At 47.5% G+C, this 23,475-nt stretch overlaps 1 protein-coding gene and 1 pseudogene across 1 annotated transcript; both read left to right on the top strand.

The window, feature by feature from the left end:
• Nucleotides 1-13,965: 13,965 nt before the first annotated feature.
• On the top strand, nucleotides 13,966-17,077 carry LOC120881888 (annotated as a pseudogene).
• A 4,369-nt stretch (nucleotides 17,078-21,446) lies between these two features.
• LOC120881889 (heat shock transcription factor, X-linked member 4-like) lies at nucleotides 21,447-22,854 on the top strand. The gene is made up of 2 exons (XM_040265615.1): nucleotides 21,447-21,926; nucleotides 22,318-22,854. Exons 1-2 carry the CDS (start codon nucleotides 21,447-21,449, stop codon nucleotides 22,852-22,854), a joined length of 1,017 nt encoding a protein of 338 aa, XP_040121549.1.
• The last annotated feature ends 621 nt before the right edge of the window (nucleotides 22,855-23,475 follow it).

Here is a 23,475-nt window from a genome sequence, read left to right on the forward strand (position 1 = left end):
CCCACTCATTGAAAAGACCCATCAAGGGCTTGACAAGAGCCTGGCGGAGTGACTTCACAGGCACAGGGACACTGTCCAGCAGGATCCCCACTTGACAGCTGAGGATAAATTAGGTCTTCCTTTGTCAGGCCCTGAAAGAGCCCTTACTATCCTGAGACTCATGGGGCTGGAGCCTGTGGTTCCTGCCCAAGGCCTGCAGCTGTTCAGTTTGGGGGCTCGCTGGTGTCTGGACAGCAGGCCCGAGGTTTGGCTTCATTGCAGGGCCTGCATCTGGTGACATTTTCTTGTTTCCCTTTTCTTTCCCTTTATAGCTGAGCACTCCACGGGTGTCACAACTCAGCATCCTCTGCTCGCTGGGGTGTTCAGTTTATATTGACAGTTCAGTTCAGTTCAGTTCATTTCAGCCGCTCAGTCGTGTCCGACTATTTGCAACCCCATGAATTGCAGCACGCCAGGCCTCCCTGTCCATCACCAACTCCTGAAGTTCACTCAGACTCACGTCCATCGAGTCAGTGATGCCATCCAGCCATCTCATCTTCTGTCGTCCCCTTCTCCTCCTGCCCCCAATCCCTCCCAGCATCAGTCTTTTCCAGTGAGTCAACTCTTTGCATGAGGTGGCCAAAGTACTGGAGTTTCAGCTTCACCATCATTCCTTCCAAAGAAATCCCAGGGCTGATCTCCTTCAGAATGGACTGGTTGGATCTCCTTGCAGTCCAAGGGACTCTCAAGTGTCTTCTCCAACACCACAGTTCAAAAGCATCAATTCTTCAGTGCTCAGCTTTCTTCACAGTCCAACTCTCACATCCATACATGACCACTGGTAAAACCATAGCCTTGACTAGACGGACCCTTGTTGGCAAAGTAATGTCTCTGCTTTTGAATATGCTATCTAGGTTAGTCATAACTTTTCTTCCAAGGAGTAAGAGTCTTTTTTATTTTTTAATTTAATTTTATACTGTGCTTTCTCTTAAAAGACTGTTTGTCCTGAGGAGCATAGCAAATAGCCCTCCAGGGTCCCACTACAGAGACAATGGCTCTGAGGTCAGGTGAGGGGAGAGTGCACACACAAGTCCACTGGAACCGGAAGGCTGGGTCTTCCTTGTTGGCAGTCAGGCACAGGCAGAGGAGGCCCTGAGAAAGGACACAGGAGGGTGCAGGCCAGGTCTCTGTCAGACCCAGCATTGAGCTGCTATGATGCCCAATCAGGCTGCTCACTTCCAAGCCAAAATGTAGCCCCTTATGAGGGTTCGCTGCCTGTGGAATGCCTTAGCTTTTCAGAAGATTTCATTAGTTTTTTTGTCTTGACTTCTGTATGCCTCCTGACCTGGAATCACATGCAGATGATGCTATTTAAAAATCACATTCCCAGAAATCTCAGCATGTGTGGCACCTGCTTACCTGTAAATCTATAGAGAAAGCAGAGATGGGCAGATTGCAATATCAAGTCATCTGCTTGTCACAAAAGGCAACTTTTATTTACAAAGTCAAGGATGCCTGATATCAAGAGACTCATATGGTACTTCACTCCCACCACTCAGTCCTTGGTAGATTTTGACTGATGTCTGCAGAGTGAAGTGGCTAAGCATGCATCCTCTTGGACTGGGCAGAGGTGGCAGCCTAAGGTCACACAGGAGTGGAGGGAGGGAGTATGGCCTTTATGGGCTGGCTCTGGACAGTCAAACTGTCTTGAGCCTGATGCGTGCCCTGGTCACCAGAAGAGAGGCCAGGCAGCTCCAGAGGTATGAGTTTAGTTCTGTCCCCAGGGCCCCACAGGTGACAGTGTCTAGGAGAGTGGAAATGCAATTCAACCAGACAGGGTGTCTCAGAGGTGGGGCCTGCCTCATAAGTGCTCCAACTAGGTAAGAGTGACCCTGGAGGCCCAATCAGGCAGACCCTGGGGAGCTGGTGATCCATGGTCAGCTCACTTTCCACCAGCTCTGCCTGAGCTTCCCTCGACCCAGTGCTCATCTTGGGTCCTCTGTGGCCCCCTTATCACCTGGGCTCCTTTGCTATGTGTCTTCACACAGGGAGATGCCATGGCCAAACAGGGATGAGGTGGAGAGGCTGGAAGAGGCTGATTTCTGGATGACAGAAACAAGGCTTAACCTGCAGCGAGCAAAGAGAACTCCAGAGCACCGCCAGCTCTCTGGAGGAGGAACTGCCTGGGACTCCGTGAGAACTGTTATGAGCCAAGGCCCTGGGATGAATCGAGCTACAAACTGGCAGGGGAGGCCAGTTTGAATATACTATCTAGGTTGGTCATAACTTTTCTTCCAAGGAGTCAGCGTCTTTTAATTTCATGGCTGCAGTCACCATCTGCAGTGATTGTGGAGCCCAAAAAAATAAAGTCTGACACTGCTTCCACTGTTTCCCCATCTATTTCCCATGAAGTGATGGGACCAGATGCAATGATCACAGATGCCATGATCTTCGTTTTCTGAATGTTGAGCTTTAAGCCAACTTTTTCACTCTCCTCTTTCACCTTCATCAAAAGGATTTTTAGTTCCTCTTCACTTTCTGCCATAAGGGTGGTGTCATCTGTATATCTGAGGTTATTGATATTTCTCCCAGCAATCTTGATTCCAGCTTGTGCTTCTTCCAGCCCAGCATTTCTCATGATGTACTCTGCATATAAGTTAAATAAGCAGGGTGACAATATACGGCCTTGACGTACTCCTTTTCCTATTTGGAACCAGTCTGTTGGTCCATGTCCAGTTCTGACTGTTGCTTCCTGACCTGCATATAGGTTTTTCAAGAGGCAGGTCAGGTGGTCTGGTATTCCCCTCTCTTTCAGAATTTTCTACAGTTTATTGTGATCCACACAGTCAAAGGCTTTGGCATAGTCAATAAAGCAGAAATAGATGTGTTTCTGGAATTCTTTTTCTTTTTCCATGATCCAGCGGATGTTGGCAATATGATCTCTGGTTCCTCTGCCTTTTCTAAAACCAGGTTGAACATCTGGAAGTTCACGGTTCACGTATTCCTGAAGCCTGGCTTGGAGAATTTTGAGCATTACGTTCCTAGCATGTGAGATGAGTGCAATTGTGCGGTAGTTTGAGCATTCTTTGGCATTGCCTTTCTTTGGGATTGGAATGAAACCTGACCTTTTCCAATCCTGTGGCCACTGCTGAGTTTTCCAAATTTACTGGCATATTGAGTGCAGCACTTTCACAGCATCATCTTTCAGGATTTGAAGTAGCTCAACTGGAATTCCATCACCTCCACTAGCTTTGTTCGTAGTGATGCTTTCTAAGGCCCACTGGACTTCACATTTCAGGATGTCTGGCTCTAGGTGAGTGATCACACCATCATGATTATCTTGGTCCTGAAGATCTTTTTTGTATAGTTTTTCTGTGTATTCTTGCCGCCTCTTCTTAATATCTTCTTCTTCTGTTAGGTCCATACCATTTCTGTCCTTTATTGCGCCCATCTTTGCATGAAATGTTCCCTTGGTATCTCTAATTTTCTTGAAGAGATCTCTAGTCTTTCCCATTCTGTTCTTTTCCTCTATTTCTTTGCATTGATCACTGAGGAAGGCTTTCTTATCTCTTCTTGCTATTCTTTGAAACTCTGCATTCAGATGCTTATATCTTTCCTTTTCTCCTTTGCTTTTCACCTCTCTTCTTTTCACAGCTATTTGTAAGGCCTCCCCAGACAGCCATTTTGCTTTTTTGCATTTCTTTTCCATGGGGATGGTCTTGATCCCTGTCTCCTGTACAGTGTCACGAACCTCCGTCCATAGTTCATCAGGCACTCTATCTATCAGATCTAGGCCCTTAAATCTTTGTCTCACTTCCACTGTATAATCATAAGGGTTAGCATAACCAGGAGGAAAAATAAATAAATAATTAAAACCCACTGAGTATGTGCTCAATGGTAACTCCCCCAGTGGAGAAGCAGCGCAGATGCTTGCACCCCGCCACTAGCAAGGGGGGCTGGACAGGGAGGCATGGGCTGCATTGCTTAGAGTAAGGACCAAGCTTGAATGCCCCAGGGGCAATCTGAGGGAACTAACTTGGGATAGCAAACCAGACTGTGGGATAGCTACCACGTGAAAAGTGCTAAGCTAAAACACTGCCAGGCCCGCTCACAGAACAAAGGACTGACTAGAGTTATGTGGAAAGCCCTAACCTAAGACACCATCAGGCCCGCTCACAGAACAAAGGACTATGCAGGGTTAGCCGGCTGCAGACCGGACATCCTCCTCTGGTGACAGGCAGGCAAGAGCAGCCAGAGCCAGAAGGGGGCAATTGCAGCCCCAGAGAGGCATTATCTACCAATCTGCAAGCAGGCTTCATGGCTAATCTAGACTTCTGGGGATTCTGGATGACCAACACCCGCCTGAGAAGGTGCGCCAGTTGTACACCCAGAAAACCGAGCAGCAGGGATGGGAGAGTCAGTAAGTCGCAGCGACTATGCTCGCCAAACTCCTGGTCACCTGAGCTGCTCAGACATGGGAAGGGCACAAAACGCAGGCCCAACCGAGTCTGCACCTCTGAGGACTACCCGAATACCTAAACCTGAGCGGCTTAGACCTGAAAAGTGCATACAACCCAGGGCGAGACTCAGACAGTTCCTGGCAGAGTAATCTAGAGCCTAAGCAGTAGACAGGGAAGCACACACACGCCGTGAGCATATGGAAACCCAGTGTGGTCGAGACACTGTGAACACCTGCCAGTGTTATTTGTTTGCAGTGTCCCTCCCTCCCCACAGCACAACTGAACAAGTGAGCCTAAAAAAGTGTCCACTACCACCCTGTTGTGTCAGGGTGGAAATTAGACACTGAAGAGACCAGCAAACAGAAGAAGCTAAAACAGACGGAACCTCCTTGGAAGTGACAGGTGCAATAGATTAAAACCCTGTCATTAGTACCGACTACATAGGAAGGGGCCTATAGATCTTGAGAAATATAAGCCGGCTTAAGGAACTATCTGAAAATGAACTGACTCCAAACTGCCCACAACACCACCAGAGAAAGGCCTAGATATATTTTTACTATCATTATTTTTTTTGAGTCCTCTATTACTCCTTTAATTTTCATTTTTATAAGCTACTATTACTTTGCAAAAAAAGAGAGAGACCCTATTTTTAAAGCAAACGTCATATATATAAAATAACTTTTGTAACTTTTTTTTTTCTTTAAGATTGTATTTTTGAAAATCCAATCTCTACCCTAGAATTTAAATCTTTGCATTTTGGTATTTGTTATCAATTTTGTACCTTTAAGAACCCAATCTTCAATACCCATTTTTACTTGGGAGTGACATTACTGGCTTGACTATTCACTCCCCCTTTGGACTCTCCTTTTACTCCACCAGGTGACCTCTATCTCCTCCCTCCCCCATCTCTTCTCTACCCAACACTGTGAATCTCTTTGTGTGTTCTGGGTGGTGGAGAGCACTTAGGGAACTGATTACTCTGGCAGGATCTGTCTCTCTCTTTTTGATTCCCTCTTTTATCCTCCTGGCCACCCTTGTCACCTTCCTCCCTCTTCTCTTCTCTGTATAACCCCGTGAACATCTCTGAGCGGTCTAGACTGTGGGGCATACATAAGGAAGTGATTACTGGCTAGTTGCTCTCTCCTCTTTTGATTCTACCTCATCTCACCCTGGTCACCTCTATCTCCCTCCTCCATCTTTTCTTCTCCATGTAACTCTGTGAACCTCTCTGGGTGTCCCTCACTGTGGAGAAATTTTTCATCTTTAACCTAGATGTTTTATCAATGGTGCTGTATAGATAGACAAGTCATGAGGCTACTGTAAAAATAAGACTGAAAACCAGAAGCAGGAAGCTTAAGTCCAAATTCTGAGAACACCAAAGAACTCATCACTCCAGGGAATTAATCAACAGGAGCTCATCAAATGCCTCCATACCTACACTTAAACCAAGCACCACCCAAGGCCCAACAAGTTCCAGAGCAAGACATACCACGTAAATTCTCCAGCAACACAGGAACATAGTGCTGAGCTTCAAAATACAGGCTGCTAAAGGTCACTCCAAACCCATTGGCATCTCATAACTCATTACTCGACACTTCATTGCACTCCAGAGAGAAGAAATCCAGCACCACCCACCAGAACACTGACACAAGCTTCCCTAACCATGAAACCTTGACAAGCCACCCATACAACCCCACCCACAGTGAAGAAACTCTACAATAAAGAGAACTCCACAAACCACCAGAATACAGAAAGGCCACCCCAAGCTCAGCAATATAAACAGGATGAAGAGACAGAGGAATACCCAGCAGGTAAAGGAACAGGGTAAATGCCCATCAAACTGAAGAGGAAGAGATAGAGAATCTACCTGATAAAGAATTCCGAATAATGATAGTGAAAATGATCCAAAATGTTGAAACCAAAATGGAATCACAGATAAATAGTCTGGAGACAAGGATTGAGAAGATGCAAGAAAGGTTTAACAGGACCTATAAGAAATTTAAAAAGAGTCAATATATAATGAATAATGCAATAAATGAGACCAAAAGCACTCTGGAGGCAACAAATAGTAGAATAAAGCAGGCAGAAGATAGGATTAGTGAGGTAGAAGATAGAATGGTAGAAATAAATGAATCAGAGAGGAAAAAAGAAAAATGAATTAAAAGAAATGAGGACAATCTCAGAGACCTCTGGGACAATGTTAAATGCCCCAACATTCGAATCATACGAGTCCCAGAAGAAGAAGAAAAAAAGAAAGACCATGAGAAAATACTTGAGGAGATAATAGCTGAAAACTTCCCTAAAATGGGGAAGGAAATAATCACCCAAGTCCAAGACACCCAGAGAGCCCAAAACAGGATAAACTCAAGGTGAAACACCCCAAGACATATATTAACCAAATTAACAAAGATCAAACACAAAGAACAAATATTAAAAGTAACAAGGGAAAAACAACAAATAACACACAAGGCGATTACCATAAGGATAACAGCTAATCTTTCAATAGAAACTCTTCAGGCCAGAATGGAATGGCAGGACATACTAAAAGTGATGAAAGAAAATAACCTACAGCCCAGATTACTGTATCCAGCAAGGATCTCATTCAAATATGAAAGAGAAATCAAAAGCTTTACAGACAAGCAAAAGTTGAGAGAATTCAGCACCACCAAACCAGCTTTCCAACAAATGCTACAATATCTTCTCTAGACAAGAAACAAAAAAACGGTGTATAAACTTGAACCCCAAATAATAAAGTAAATGACAATGGGATCATACTTATCAATAATTACCTTAAACGTAAATGGGTTGAATGCCCCAACCGAAAGACAAAGCCTGGCTGAATGGATACAAAACAAGACCCCTATATATGTTGTCTACAAGAGATCCACCTCAAAACAGGGGACACATACAGACTGAAAGTGAAGGGCTGAAAAAAAGATACTGCACACAAATAGAGACCAAAAGAAAGCAGGAGTAGCAATACTCATATCAGATAAAATAGACTTTAAAACAAAGGCTGTGAAAAGAGACAAAGAAGGACACTACATAATGATCAAAGGATCAATCCAGGAAGATATAACAATTGTCAATATATATGCATCCAACATAGGAGCACTGCAATATATAAGAAAAATGTTAACAAGTATGAAAAGGGAAATGAACAGTAACACAGTAATAGTGGGAGACTTTAATACCCCACTTACACCTATCGATAGATCAACTAAACAGAAAATTAACAAGGAAACACAAACTTTACATGATACAATAGACCAGTTAGACCTAATTGATATCTATAGGACATTTCACCCCAAAACAATTAATTGCACCTTTTTCTCAAGTGCACACGGAACTTTCCCCAAGATAGATCACATCCTGGGCCATAAATCTAACCTCAGTAAATTTAAAAAAAAAATGAAATCATTCAAAGCATCTTTTCGGACCACAATGCAGTGAGATTAGATCTCAATTACAGGAGAAAAACTATTAAAAATTCCAACATATGGAGGCTGAATAACACGGTACTGAATAACCAAGAAATCTCAGAAGAAATCAAAATATGAATAGAAATGAATGAAAATGAAAACACAACAACCCAAAACCTGCTGGACACTGTAAAAGCATTGCTAAGGGGGAGGGTTCATAGCAATACAGGCATACCTCAAGAAACAAGAAAAAAGTCAAATAACCTAACTCTACACCTAAAGCAACTAGAAAAGGAAGAAATTAAGAATCCCAAGGTTAGCAGAAGGAAAGAAATCTTAAAAATTAGGGCAGAAATAAATGCAGAGGAAACAAAAGAGACCTTAGCAAAAATCAACAAAGCCAAAAGCTGGTTCCTTGAGAGGATAAACAAAATTGAAAAACAATTAGCCAGCCTCATCAAGAAACAAAGGGAGAAAAATCAAATCAATAAAATTAGAAATGAAAATGGAGAGATCACAACAGACAACACAGAAATACAAAAGATCATAAGAGACTACTATCAGCAATTATATGCCAATAAAATGGACAACTTGGAAGAAATGGACAAATTTTTAGAAAAGTATAACTTTCCAAAACTGAACCAGGAAGAAATAGAAAATCTGAACAGACCCATCACAAGCACAGAAATTGAAACTGTAATCAGAAATCTTCCAGCAAACAAAAGCCCAGGTCCAGATTGCTTCACAGCTGAATTCCAGCCAAAAATTTAGAGAAGAGCTAACACCGATCCTACTCAAACTCTTCTAGAAAATTGCAGAGGAAGGTAAACTTCTAAACTCATTCTACAAGGCCACCATCACCCTAATACCAAAACTTGACAAAGATGCCCCCCCCCCAAAAGTAGGCTATAGGCCAATATCTCTGATGAACATAGATGCAAAAATCCTTAACAAAATTCTAGCAATCAGAATCCAACAACACATTAAAAAGATCATACATCTTGACCAAGTGGGCTTTATCCCAGGAATGCAAGGATTCTTCAATATCCACAAATCAATCAATGTAATACACCATATTAACAAATTGAAAAATAAAAGCCATATGATTATCTCATTAGATGCAGAGAAAACCTTTGACAAAATTCAACATCCATTTATGATAAAAACTCTCCAGAAAGCAGGAATAAAAGGAATATACCTCAACATAATAAAAGCTATATATGACAAACCCATAGCAAACATTATCCTCAACAGTGCAAAATTGAAAGCATTTCCCCTAAAGTCAGGAACAAGACAAGAGTCCCCAGTTTGACCACTACTATTCAACATAGTTCTGGAAGTTTTGGCCACAGCAATCAGAGCAGAAAAAGAAATAAAAGGAATCTAAGTTGGAAAAGAAGAAGTAAAACTCTCACTGTTTGCAGATGATATGATCCTCTACATAGAAAACCCTAAAGACTCCACTAGAAAATTACTAGAACTAATCAATAAATATAGTAAAGTTGCAGGATATAAAATCAACACACAGAAATCCCTTGCATTCTTATACACTAATAATGAGAAAATAGAAAGAGAAATTAAGGAAACAATTCCATTCACCTTTGCAACGAAAAGATTGAAATACTTAGGAATGTATCTACCTAAAGAAAGAAAAGATCTATATATATAAAACTATAAAACACTGGTGAAAGAAATCAAAGAGGACACTAATGGATCGAGAAATATACTATGTTCATGGATCAGAAGAATCAATATAGTCAAAAAGAGTATACTACCCAAAGCAATCTATAGATTCAATGCAATCTCTATCAAGCTACCAGCAGTATTTCTCACAGAGCTAGAACAAATAATTTCACAATTTTCATGGAAATACAAAAAACCTCGAATAGCCAAAGCAATCTTGAGAAAGAAGAATGGGACTGGAGGAATCATCCTGCCTGACTTCAGGCTCTACTACAAAGCCACAGTCATCAAGACAGTATGGTACTGGCACAAAGACAGAAATATAGATCAATGGAACAAAGTAGAAAGCCCAGAGATAAGTCCATGTACCTATGGACACCTTATTTTGACAAAGGAGGCAAGAATATACAATGGAGAAAAGACAATCTCTTTAACAAGTGGTGCTGAGAAAACTGGTCACTTTCTAACACCATACACAAAAATAAACTCAAAATGGATTAAAGATCTACACGTAAGACCAGAAACTATAAAACTCCTAGAGGAGAACATAGGCAAAACACCCTCAGACATAAATCATAGCAGTATCCTCTATGACCCACCTCCCAGAATATTGGAAATAAAAGCAAAAATAAACAAATGGGGCCTAATTAAAGTAAAAGTTTCTGCACAACAAAGGAAACTATAAGCAAGGTGAAAAGACAGCCTTCAGAATGGGAGAAAATAATAGAAAATGAAGCAACTGACAAATAATTAATCTCAAAAATATACAAGCAACTCCTGCAACTCAATTCCGGAAAAATAAACGACCCAATCAAAAAAATGGGCCAAAGAACTAAACAGACATTTCTCCAAAGAAGACATACAGATGACTAACAAACACATGAAAAGATGCTCAACATCACTCATTATCAGAGAAATGCAAATCAAAACCACAGTGAGGTACCATTTCACGCCAGTCAGAATGGCTGCGATCCAAAAGTCTACAAACAATAAATGCTGGAGAGGGTTTGGAGAAAAGGGTACCCTCTTACACTGTTGGTGGGAATACAAGCTAGTACAGCCACTATGGAGAACAGTGTGGAGATTCCTTAGAAAACTGGAAATAGAACTGCATTATGACCCAGCAATCCCACTCCTGGGCATACACACAGAGGAAACCAGAATTGAAAGAGACACATGTACCCCAATGTTAATCACAGCACTGTTTATAATAGCCTGGACATGGAAGCAACCTAGATGTCCATCAGCAGATGAATGGATAAGAAAGCTGTGGTACATATACACAATTGAGTATTACTCAGCCATTAAAATGAATACATTTGAATCAGTTCTAATGAGGTAGATGAAACTGGAGCCTATTATACAGAGTGAAGTAAGCTGAAAAAAAAAAAACAGCAATAGAGTATACTACCACATATATATGGAATTTAGAAAGATGATAATGATAACCCTGTATGTGAGACAGCAAAAGAGACACAAATGTATAGAATAGTCTTTTGGACTCTGTGGGAGAGGGTGAGGGTGGGATGATTTGGGAGAATGGCATTGAAACATGTATATCATATGTGAAATGAATCGCCATTCCAGTTCCAATGCCTGATACAGGATGCTTGCGGCTGGTGCACTGGGATGACCCAGAGGAATGGTATGGGGAGGGAGGTAGTAGGGGGGTTCAGAATGGGGAATACGTGTACACCCATGGCAGATTCATGTTGATGTATGGTAAAACCAATACAATATTGTAAAGTAACTAACCTCCAATTAAAATAAATAAATTTATATTCAAAAAAATTTTCAACATCAAAAAAAAAAAAAAAAAGAAAAAAGAAAAAAAAGAACACAACTCGACCCAACTGGGATATCTGGGCATCCTGGTCTGGGCTGTCAGGCTGAGACTCCACACCTGCTCACTTCCTCAGTGAACTCAGGGAGTCATAGGCTTGGTCGGTGGGATACAGTCTCTGGTGGGCAAAGGGAGGTGCCCATGTCCTGCGAAGACTGGAGGTAAGGGTCTTCTCTAGGGTCCCCAGGGGATGCATGTGCCTCCCTCCTGAGAGCCCTGGGGGACCAGGGAGCAAGGCATTCAAATTTAACCTCACTGATCCTGATGGGAGGGGAGAAGTGAGGGCCTGGGTCAGGTGCCTGGGTTCAGGTCAGCAGAGTGAAGGAACCCCACTGTGCTAGGAATCAAAGTAGAACCATGAGGAGGTCTCTGGGACCCCAGGATGTCCAAGTCGTCAATGATCTCAGCCCAGGGAGATCCCAGCAGAGTTGTAGTAGGAATGAGCCCCTTACTCCCGCTTGCCTCTCAGGGGTCCTGGCTGGGGAGGGCCTGGTTCTAAGGGGCACAAGGTCATGGACAGAGGGTGGTGCTCAGACCTGCTGAGAGTCAAAGTGAAGAGCAGAAGGAGGGTTGAGGAATGTCCAGGGCATCATCTCAGCTCTGGGAAACCCTGGGCATGGAGCCCTGATGTCGTGTCTGCAGACTCCCCTGGGGGGTCCCACTGAAGTGATGGCCTTGGTGTGAGGGTCCCACCTCTGGTCAACACAAGTGGCATCCCTAGACCTGCCAGGGCTCAAGATGAGGACCTTAAGGGAGGATACAGGGAACCCCACAGGTCCCGGCACCTGCAGTCAGCCCAGGGCAACTCTGGTAGGGGTATGATCTCAGAGTCTCAGAGACACTGGAAACTTGATAGAAGGGGCGGGGCCTCAGAGATTGGAGGGGAGATTCTTAGGTTCTGAAGCAGTTTAGGTGAGGACCCTGAGGGAGGACTGAGGGGATGCTGGACCCCAGTCAGAGGAGACCAAGAGAAGACAGTCCCTGCTGTCAGTTCTTGGCAGCCCTGGGTTAGGACGAGCGCATTAGACATGGTCTGACTTCCTGACATACAGGTCTCAGATTGGGGTCCTGCTACAGGGGGCAGATTTTCTGACATCCGGGTCTCAGACTGGGGACCTCGCATATGAGGCAAGGCCTCAGGTGGGTCGATTCCCAGGTCCTTTGGCGTGTCAAGTTGAGGACCCTGAGGACGGAATAGGGAACCCTGTACCCAATTAGATGAGACCTCAAAGAAGCCCGTCTGTGTTGTCAGTCCAGGGCTATCATGGAGTAGGATGAGTGCAGCAGGCATGGTCTGACTTCCTGACATCCAGGTCTTGGAGAGATGGGACCCTGGTATAAGGGGCTGGGCTTCAACTGGAGAGAGGCGAGAATCCCAGGTCCTGCCCAGAAGCAAGGTGAGGTGCCTGAAAGAGGACAGAGGGGACCCTGAGTGAGGACCAGTGGAACCCTGCAGGTATCCAGACCTATATTCGGCCCTTGGAGACCTTGGTGTGAGATGAGCACATTAGGCCTCTGAATTCCTGACATGGGGGTCTCAGAGGACTGGGGACCTTGTGAAAGCAGTGAGGTCTCAAAATGGTGGGCAGGACAATCCTGGGCCCTGCTGGTGACAGAGGTGATTAGACCTTATTACAGGGAGGGATCCTTGTTTTTGATGGGGATCTTGGAGGCCCCAGAGTGGGATGAGCAGTTTCTTGACCTATGGCTTAGGGACCTCAGGATCTGAGGTGTTCGGGCAGAAGCAGTGTTCAGGTCCACAGAGGGTATACTCTACAGATCTGGAGGGATAACTGAGTAGACTCCTGTCCTATCCCTGTGGTCAGTTTTGGGAGGCCAGGAAGGACATGAGGAGGAGCTGAGGATCAGGAATCTCCCCAACCTAGAATCCGCAGGAAGCCCTGGGCAAGTGCGGCCACAGACCAGGGTCTTGTTCTGAGGTTCCCTGCAGGCCCCTAAAGGGGAGGGACCAGGTTGTGCCAGGGGAAACGTAAGCACTACAAGGAAGCCCTGAGTGGACCTCACCTCACAACTGGGGGGATTTCACAGAGTCCACCCCACCTACCAGCACAGAAGACCCAGAGATATGTCTCAGTCTACCCCTGAGCCTCCCCTCCATGTCTCTCATAGGAAACAGGAGGTGAAGCAGAGGTCTGAGGCCCATGTCCTGAGGTCAGAGAGCAGACGAGGTCCAGGCAGTGCCAGGAGTCAAGGTGAGGAGGGTGTCCTGAGTGCATCAGGGGCTCCCCTTCCCAGAACAGAGGGGAAACCACAAAGCCCATATCCCCACACCCTGTCAGCCCAGGAACTTCCAGCTGTTCTGACTGCACCCTGGGGAGATATTGCCCTTCCTCCTTCAGGTAGCCAGGTGTCTGGCTGCCCAGGAAGAGCACCCCTGTGAGGCTCGAGAGCGCCCCTCAAGAGGAGACTTTAAGTGGCCTGTGTCAGATCTCCTAGGGTGCATTTCTCAGGTAAGGCTGCTCACACCCCCTCTCTCCTCCAGTCATGTGGTCTGCGTCTATCCCTCTACCTCACTCCTGTCTGTGGTTTGGTCCCAGGCATCGCACTCAGGATCAAGATGAGTGAGCTGAGCAAACCTGAGGAAGACCTTCAGGACCCAGGGGAGGCTGAGGCCAGGTAGAGGGGCAGTCCCTGTGGTCTGAGGTGGGGGAAGGCTGCAGCCCCCTTGGCCTTCTCTCTCTCAGTCTCCTCCTCAGCCCTTGTGGAGGCCTTGCCCCAAGAAGCTCTGAAGGAGATGATGGCTAACCTGTTGAAGTTCCTGATCCTCAAGTATCATGCCAAGAAGCTGAACTCCAAGATCAAAATACCGAATATGAACCTCACTGATAACCAGGAACACATACCTGTGGTCTTCTGTAAAGCCGCCCAGTGCTTGAAGCTGTTCTTTGTCATGGCAGTGAAGGAGGTGTACATCAGGGAGCACATCTACATCTTGGTCCCCACCCTGGGCCTCACCGAGTGGTGGGCAGAGCCTGCCCAAGGCTGGGCTCCTGGTGCTGGTCCTCAGCCTGATCATCGAAAATGGAGACTTCACCCCTGAGGAGGTGGTCTGAGAAACACTAAGCAGGATGGGGGTGTGTCCCAGGAGGGAGCACTCCATCTTTGGGGAGCCCAGGGAGCTGCTGACCCATGTGTGGGTGTGGGAGGGTTACCTGGAGTACTGGCAGGTGCCTGACAGCAACCTTGCTTGCTATGAGTTCCTGAGGGGTCCCTGGGCCTATGCAGAGACCAGCAAGTAGCTAGTCATATAGTATCTGCTCAGGGACAATGAAAGGATTTCCAGGGTTTTCCCACCTCTGTTTGTAGAGGCTGCAAGGGAAGAGTGTCCCTAAGCCAGAGCAACATCCAGGTGATCCTTCCCACTGTGATTGAAGAGGGAGAGGTCAGCCTTCTCAGTAGTGAGGACCCGGGTCAGTTGGGGTACCCGGTGTGTAGCACTTTTGGGTTCCTGTTCTCTAGGATGACATGGAGATTCATCTGTTTTCTTTAGGAATTGTTCAAAATTTTTTTAAGCTAAAAACTTAATAAATTTCAATATCTAACTTTGTGAATGGCATTGATCACACTTGTATTTGTACTTACCCAGTTTAAGGGCCAGAGTTTTGCTGTTTTGTAAAAGAGATAGGAAATTGTCCCATTATTTTGTGAACCTGAGAGAGGTAACATGGATTGGAATTACAATTAGTTTGCACAGGTGAACTTACTTAGCAGTATACAGTTGGTGAAAGAATTAGAAAAAAAAAATATTGTAGTGATCGTTCTTCTTATACTTTTAGTCTGTTCTTTTCTACAGCTAAGCCATGTCTGTTTAGTTGGATTTTGCTGGATATTATTTAAGAAAGTAGGAGAAAATTGATGAGATTAATAAGCCCCCTGATCTCTGGATCATAAATTTCACAGACCTTCATGGAGCCTCTGTTTTGTGGAAGGCCCTGTGTTAGCAGTGGGGACACTGGGAGAAGCAGGACACCCCCACACCTAGAGTGGGAGTCTAAAGTCACTATGAGGGCCCAAGGCCATCTCCAGGCAGCTGAGTTCTTGCTAACTCACCTGCCACTCCTCAATCTGTTTGGCTAAAACAGCATCTTTTATACAAAAGTTTACAAATCTGGTGACTGAAAAGAGGCCCCCATGTGAAGGTGAGTGGTTCCCTGTGCTCCTCCATGGTCATGGGTGTAGCAGGCCCCATCCAGCATCTGTGCTGGGACTGTAGCCTTCTCTCAAGGGTTAAGGAGGCCCCCTCCTGAGTGAGGATGAGAGGGTCCAGGCACCACAGAACAAAGAGTCCCAAAGAATACACTCCACTCCTACTAGGCATCCTGCGGGACCCAGTCTGGGTTGGCAGGCTGAGACCCCATGCCCCCTCACTTCCTCAGTGAACTCAGGGATTCAGAGGCTTGGTCTTTGTGGTGCAGTCACAGGTGGGCAGACAGAGGGGCCCACATCCTGCGGAGACTCGAGGAGACTGAGGGTCCCCAGGAGATACATGTACTACTCTCTCGACAGATCTGGGGGACCGGGAGAATGGCTTCCAGATGTAATGTCACTGATCCCAATGAGAGGGAAGAAGTGAGGGCCTAGGTCAGGTGCCCGGGTTCAGGTCAGCAGAGTGAAGGATTCCAGCTGTGCTATGAGTCAAGGTAGAACCCTGTGGGGGGCTCTGGGACCCCAGGTCATCCAGGTTGTCAATGCTATCAGACCCTGGTCCCCACCCCGGCAGTGTTGTGGGAATGAGCCCCCTACTCCCGCTTGCCTCTCAGGGGTCCTGCCTGGGGAGGGCCTGGTTCTAAGGGGAGCAATGTCAGGGTGAGAAAGTGGTGCAAAGACCTACTGAGAGTCAAAGTGAAGAGCAGGAGGGTTGAAAATGGCTGGGTATATTCTCTCAGCTCTGTGAAACCCTGGGCATGGAACCCTGATGTCATGTCCACAAACTGTCCCTAAGGGTCTTGGTGCAGTGGCAGCCTTGGTGTGAGGGTCCCACCTCCGGTCAACATGAGGGGCATCCCTGGAAATACCAGGGCTCAAGATGAGGACCTTGAGAGAGGACACAGGGGACCCCGCAGGTCCCAGGACCTGCTGTCAGCCCAGGGCAATTCTGGTGGCTGCATAAGCACAAGGTCTCAGGAACATTGGAGACTTGATATAAGCAGTGGGACCTCATAGACTGGTAATGAGATTCTTGGGTTCTGAAGGAATTTAGGTGAGGACCCTGAGGGAGAACTTAGGGGACCCCTCAAGAGGAGACTTAAGTCGCCTGTGTCAGACCATCCTGGGTGCATTTCTCAGCCAAGGCCCATGGTCCTGATCTGTTCCCCTGCATCACTCCTGTCTGTGGTCTGATCCTAGAAATCATGCTTGTGGTCGAGATGAGTGACCTGAGTAAGCCAAGCAAGGCCAAGGAAGACCTTCAGGACCCAGGAGAGGCCCAGGGCCCTGTGGAGTTGTAGCTCTTTGGGGCTGAGGTGGGGGAGGCTGCATCCCCCTTGGCCTCCTCTGCACCTGGGGAGGGCAGCCACTCTGCCTGCTATGAGTTCCTGTGGGGTCTGCAAACCTAGGCGGAGACCAGCAAGTGGCAAGTCATGGTGTTTCTGTTCAGAGTCAACCAAAGACAGGGGGCCTTCCCACCCCTGTCTGCAGTGGCAGCAAGGGAGGAGGAAATGGCGGCCTGAGTCAGAGCAGCAGCCAGGTGATCCTTCCCTCTGTGATTGAAGATGGAGCAGTCAGCCTTCAGAAGTGAGGGCCAGGGCCAGTTGAGGGAACCACTGTGTAGCATCTTTGTGTTCCTGTTCTCTACGATGACATGGAGATTCATCTCTGTTTTCTTTAGAAAATTTCCAAACTTTGATAGTTTAAGAGAAGGCTGCTACTGCTGCTGCTAAGTTGCTTCAGTCATGTCCAACTCTGTATGACTCCATAGATGGCAGCCTACCAGGCTCCCCCATCCCTGGGGTTCTCCAGGCAAGAATACTGGAGCAGCTTGCCATTTCCTTCTCCACTGCATGAAAGTGAAAAGTGAAAGTAAAGTCATTCAGTCATGTTCAACTCCTAGCGACCCCATGGACTGCAGCCTACCAGGCTCCTCTGTCCATGGGATTTTTTCAGGCAAGAGTACTGGAGTGGGTTGCCACTGCATTCTCTGAACAGAAGGCTAAATAAACTTTAATGTCTTAATTTGTGAATGATGAGGATCAAAATGTGTTTGTGGTTACTCAGTTCAGGTACAAGGGTTTTGCTCTTTTGTAAAAGACATTGGGCACTCTTCCATTTTGATTTGTGACCCTGAAAGGGATACATTGGAATTGGAATTAGAACTGTTTTGGAAATATGAGCTTACTTAACAGCAATATTGATGGGTGAGATTTAGATAATAATAAAGGTGATCATAGTGAATTCATGTTTCTGTCCTTTTTGTGTATCATTTTCAAAAAACTAAATTATCTCTTTTTACTTGGATTTGTCTGGGTTATTTAAGGAGGTAGCAAGCAAATAATCTGAGCCCCTGCCCACTGGCTCATTGATTCTGAAGACCTTTACAGAGCCTCTGCTCCCTGAAAGGCCATGTTAGCAGTGAGGGCACTAGGAGAAGCAGGACAACCCCCACTCCTAGAGCGATGGTCTAGGAGCCAGAGTCACAGGAGTAAGTTGAAGAGACATCCTCTAGTCCCACAGAACAAGGCAACACGGGGCAGGGCAGTGGGGCTCCAGGAGGAGCAACCCGGAGTTGGTGTCTGAGCCAGGTCACTTTGGGGCTTTGGAAAGCTGGGTTTCCTCTGTGAGGGGTGATTTTGATGAGGCTGGGTTGTGGCACCCCTCAGTATTGTATTATGTCTTAGGGGTGATGGGAAAGTATGGAATGGATCATTGCTGTGAGGCGTCCTTTTGCATCTTGGATAAACCCCAGCGACATCTCCTTCTGGGGCAGGAAGGAAGGGGTCCTGGCTCTTAGCACATTGCTATTGACCACAGGGGTAAAGAATGTGTTTTCCACCCATATCTGCAAAGAATCCTGCAGAACTTTGGCCACACTGCCTTTCAGGTGATGCCCAAGCAATCCATGGAAATACCCTCTCTTTCCTGGTACCAGGGATCCAGAGCCTAAGGTGTTAATCAGCTTTAAATTATCTCATTTTGTAATTGGCCATTAATCAACAACTTGATCTTTGTTGGGGCTGCAATGAAGGAATATAATGGTCTGGATGGAAGACAGGCTGGGACAGAGACAAAGAGTGGTTCTTGATTTTCCTGGAGCAGCTTTTTCCTGCTGGAACACTCCTCAACAACCAAAGTTAACAGGCGCTCTAACTGGAAATGGGGCTTCTGGGATAGCTCAAAGGATAAAAACCTGCTTGCATTGTGGGAGACCTGGGTTCTAGCCCTGGGTCAGGAAGATCGCCTGGAGAAGGGCATGGCGACCCACTCCAGTATTCTTGCCTGGAGAATTGCAAGGACAGAGGACATTGATGGTCTACAGTCCATGGAGTCTCAAAGAATTGAACACAACTGAGCTAATAACACTATGGTCCACTATGGTCTAACTGGAAAAGTTAACTAGTTTTATAAATGAATCATCATGTTTGGATGATTAGCTATTCCACATCCTATTGAAGTGCATATTCTCAGACATGGCCTGGAACACAAACCAACCAACCCCTTTCCACAGTGGAGAGTGGAGGAGTGTCTGAAGGCAACAGTGTGAGAGATTCTTGCCCCACCATCACAGTGCCAACAGAGGCCAGGCCCTGCCAGATGCATCACATCCCTCAGGTGCATCCTGCAGCCCAACACATGGCTCCTCATACCAGCTGCAGTGAGGGTGGGTAGTAGATGGAGGGCCTCTGGGCTGGGGAACTCCAATGTGAGGATGCCAAGGGCAGAGGCAGGAGAGTAAGGCTGAGAAAGGCAGGCCTTGGACATCATGAGTACTTCTGTGTACACAAGTGTCCTGAGTCACAGCTTACAAAACTTGGTGCCACACAAACACACTGCCAGGGCCCACATGGTGCCTGGAGGAGGGGGACCAGAAAAACCAGCTCCCTCAGAACACAGGGGATGAAGAGGGGCCCAGAGAACGGGCAGGCAAAAAAGGCTACCTAGCCAGGCTGCCACAGATACCACGGTCTTTGGTCCCCTTCAGAGGAGCCACCAGGGGCCCCCACTGATGATCACAGCCTTCAGGGTCATGTCCCGGTCAGATGAACCAACCTGAAGGAATGTTTTGTCAACCTGTTTAGCAGCGCAAAGGCAAGGGAGCAAGTGCAGGTCGTGGCCTGCAAGCTCCATTCTAGCCTCCAGTTCTCAGGCTGCAAGGCCCCTGGGCAAGCCTCTTCCACACCCTCTTAGCTCTCCCCTTTCAGACACCATGCAGTGGCCCTCACACAGGGCAAATGACCCTGCTGAGTGGCAGAACTGGGGGGACGCTTTCTCTAGGGGGACAGTGCCCTAGGGTCCTCACACAAGGGCCTTTCCAAGGTGCCAGTCTGCTCCCTACATGGTGATTTGGAAGAACAGTGGCCCACAAAGGTCAGAGAAGACACATCTCTAAACCCACTGCCCTATCACCCATGTGCGCTGAAGACAGGTGACTCTCAATGGAGTTTTGTCCACTCCCACACATGGACACTCATCCATTTTCAAATACAAGTAGATGGGGGCTTCCTCTGGTGACACCTAGCTCAACAAGTCTGACATGTCCCTGGGAGTGAGTGTCTGTAAAGGAAGCCCCTTGAAAGGTGCTTACCCAGTGAGCCAACAAACTCATTTGATGTATCTGCCATCTAGGTAAGGGAGAACAGGTCCACAGTGGTGGTGGGGACAGGGGCAGGGGCGGACAAGATCAGAGCTGGCCTCAGAGAGGAACAGTGAAATGCTTGTTTTCAATAGAACAAGCTGTACCTTGAGCCCCCAATCAAGTTCTTCAAAGGGCAGGTACCCACGGACACCCAAGTTGGACATGGGAGGCCAGGATCAGGGGTAGCAGAAGCCCAATCAACCCACTGATGATGGAAACAGTAATTTTGAGGCAGCCTCCAGGGAGGCTGAATCCAAGGCTCTGGGCAGGGAACAAGAAAAGCACACACACAGGTGTTCCAAATGTGAGCACTTTAGGGCCAGGAGAGCAGTCTTTATGGGAAGAAATGGAAACTGAAGACAGCAGCCTATGATCTGCAGTGGGATGATGTCTAGAGGTGGGCAGAGCTCGGGAGGCTACAAACTCAGCAAAGCACATCGTTCTGCCCTCCCACATCGCATCATGGGGAGTCTGTGTCTCAGGTACTTGGGGAACAGTCAAGTGGAATGTGAGGTTGCTCACATTGTGCTCAAGCAGAGCCCTACTCTGGGGAGAGCTCAGCCTAGGGAGTGGAGGGGGTAGGACAACAGGACTCTGACTTTGGGGCCATCTGAGTGGGACAGACCAACCGGCAGCACCAGCCAGAAGACAACAAAGCCAGAAGAGGGGCAAGGCCAAGGCCCGAGGGTGGGGAGGTGGGACCACCAAAACAGGCTAGGCCAACCAGGCCACTATGGATCCCATCTTCCGGGAGGGACAGTTGCCAGGGGCCCATCTGACCCCTGGGATCTCTCACAGTGGTAACCAAGCCAAGACTCACCAGGGCCTGGCCCTTAAGCAAAAGCCAACCACAGGCCTGCCCATTGGTAGGGAGGGGGTGGGGCCAGGGGCACATTTGTCAACCCATACAGGGCCTGGCCCCCTGAAACAAGGCACCTGGAAGCAGATGTGAGCCTTTTCAGGCAACCTGAAACATACTTTTCTGTACTTTCAGAAAAGAGACCAGCTGGGGATCCATCTCTGTCCCCAGACCCCTCCCCCACACTGAGCCAGGGCTGCCTCTCCACATCACCTCTGTGACATCATGAAACAGTTAAGGAAGCTAACCACTTAATTGGCTGCCTGGCCCATGACCCAGATTCTAGAATCTCCAGAGAGTATTTATGGTGCATCCCGACCCTTGCCTGAGGCCTTTCTGCCCTGAGCATTCACTGCTGGGGTAGAGAACGCTCCTGAGCTAGACTGGCTCCATGGCTAGTCAGAGTTCCCAGAAGGCACACACAGCCCCGATGGCCCCATTAAATTATGCGGAGCCTGCAGCAGGGGACCGCCATGAGTCCTCCCCAGATCCAAATGTTGATTCAGGGGAGACTTTGGAGAAGCAGGGTGACCAACCCAAGAGCCCAGATCCAGGCCTCCATGACCATCTGCCCCCACAGGGCCTGAAGCCACAAATGACCAGCAAGGAAGAGAACACCTTCCTCAGGCTGTCCTTCCCCAGGAAGCTCTGGAGAATTGTGGAGGATGAGGCCTTCACCTCTGTGCACTGGAACGATGAGGGAGACATGGTGGTCATTGAGGCAGATCTCTTCCAGACAGAGGTCCTCCAGCGCAGAGGTGCAGACCGGATCTTTGAGAAAGACAACATCAAAAGCTTCATCCGTGAACTGAACCTGTACGGTTTCAGTAAAATCTCCCCTTTGGGTCACTCTGCAGGGAAGAAGATGATGGTAATGTAGAAAGTCCTTCTGGGAAGGCTAGACTAGATAAGCTGAGTGCTGGATGGGTTTCATTTCCCAGGGGAACGTTGTTCACATGAGAGGGTGGTTAAGGAGAGGAGAACACAAGGTCTGTTTTGTTCCACCACCCACCTTAGACAGGATCCACAGGGGTGACTCCAGACCCTGAGTGGCCACTGAATGTCAGGGACCGCCAGTAATACCTCAAGTGAGGATGGCCCCAGGGGCGCTCTAGGGAGAAACATGCTAGAGCCTCATAACCTTCCAGAATGAAGAGATCTTGTCTCTATACATAGGCATGGCTGGGACGGTGGTGGGGAGGAGGGCAGCGAGAAAGGCCTCTTCTCCCCCTTGCTTTCTAAAGTGATTCATTTTCTTTCAGATCTATCGCAACTCCAATTTTCAGAAAGACAAGCCTCTCCTCCTGCAGAACATCTCAAAGAGAAAGAAGCGAGCGGTGGCAACCAGACACTCTCCTCGACTCCACCACAACCAGTGCACTCAAGAGGCGGGCAAGAAAGTCCAGAAGGGAACCCCACCTGCTCGCAGAACCCCCAGCCGGCGATCATCTGTGCTCTCTCACCTTTGGTCTATGGGCAGTGTAGCCAGGCAGGCCGGGACAAACCATCTCCCCAGGGAGGAGGGCGGCCCCAGTGGAAAGGGCGCATCCAGCAATACCACGTCTGCACCCCCAGCTACCTCTGGAAGGGAGAGTACAGGGCAAATGCCCGAGAGCCCCCTAGAATACCCAGATTATGATTCAGTGATGGCTTTGTATAACACCTGTTACTCCATCCTGACGGCAGCCCTTTCCTTCACGGCCCCAAATGAGGCCCCTGAGGCAGAGGAGGAGCAGGGAGAGTCCTCAGATTACAAATGTGTACTCTGTGAGCAGGTCAAGGACAAGCCCAATCCCTGACCTCTCAGGTTGCTAGGGACACTCAAAAGTACTATCTTGTAATCAAAAATCGATTTTTGGCTCTAATAAAGTGGAACAAAACTACACAGGAGTAAAGAAAGAATTGAATGAGAACTGCAAGTCTGTGTTCTGTCTGTCCGTGCTATTCACATGGCACAGGGCGAGCCAGATGAGGCTGGAAGCCCACGCCCCATGTAGGTTTCTGTCTGGTCCCCGCGGTCCCTTTTCAATGGAAGCAGCAGCATTTCACATGCTTGGCCAAGGGTCCAGCTCACTAGCCGAGTGCTGAGGCCAACCAGGACAGGCTGGTCACTGCTCAGCAGATGGCCCAGCCAGGCTTCTGACCTTGGGGGTGTCACCTTCCCTGAGTCATGCACTCTAAAGCAGAAGGGACTTCTCCTGGATCCCCCAACGATGCCACAAGTTTCTTCTCAGCAGCTGAGCATCTCCAGCTGTTGATCCAGGGGCCACCCCTCAAGAGGCTGACCAGAAAGCAGGGTCACCCCACCTGCCAAGGGCCTTACAAACACATGACATCAAACCCAAAGACAAGTACAAGGTTTCCACAAAGTGAACACCAGCCCTTGTCACTCTGCCCTCGCAGGTGTATTTAGGAGCCTG

This window comes from Oryx dammah, unplaced genomic scaffold, assembly GCF_014754425.2.
Source record: "Oryx dammah isolate SB20612 unplaced genomic scaffold, SCBI_Odam_1.1 HiC_scaffold_23, whole genome shotgun sequence".
Taxonomy (NCBI): Eukaryota; Metazoa; Chordata; class Mammalia; order Artiodactyla; family Bovidae; genus Oryx; species Oryx dammah.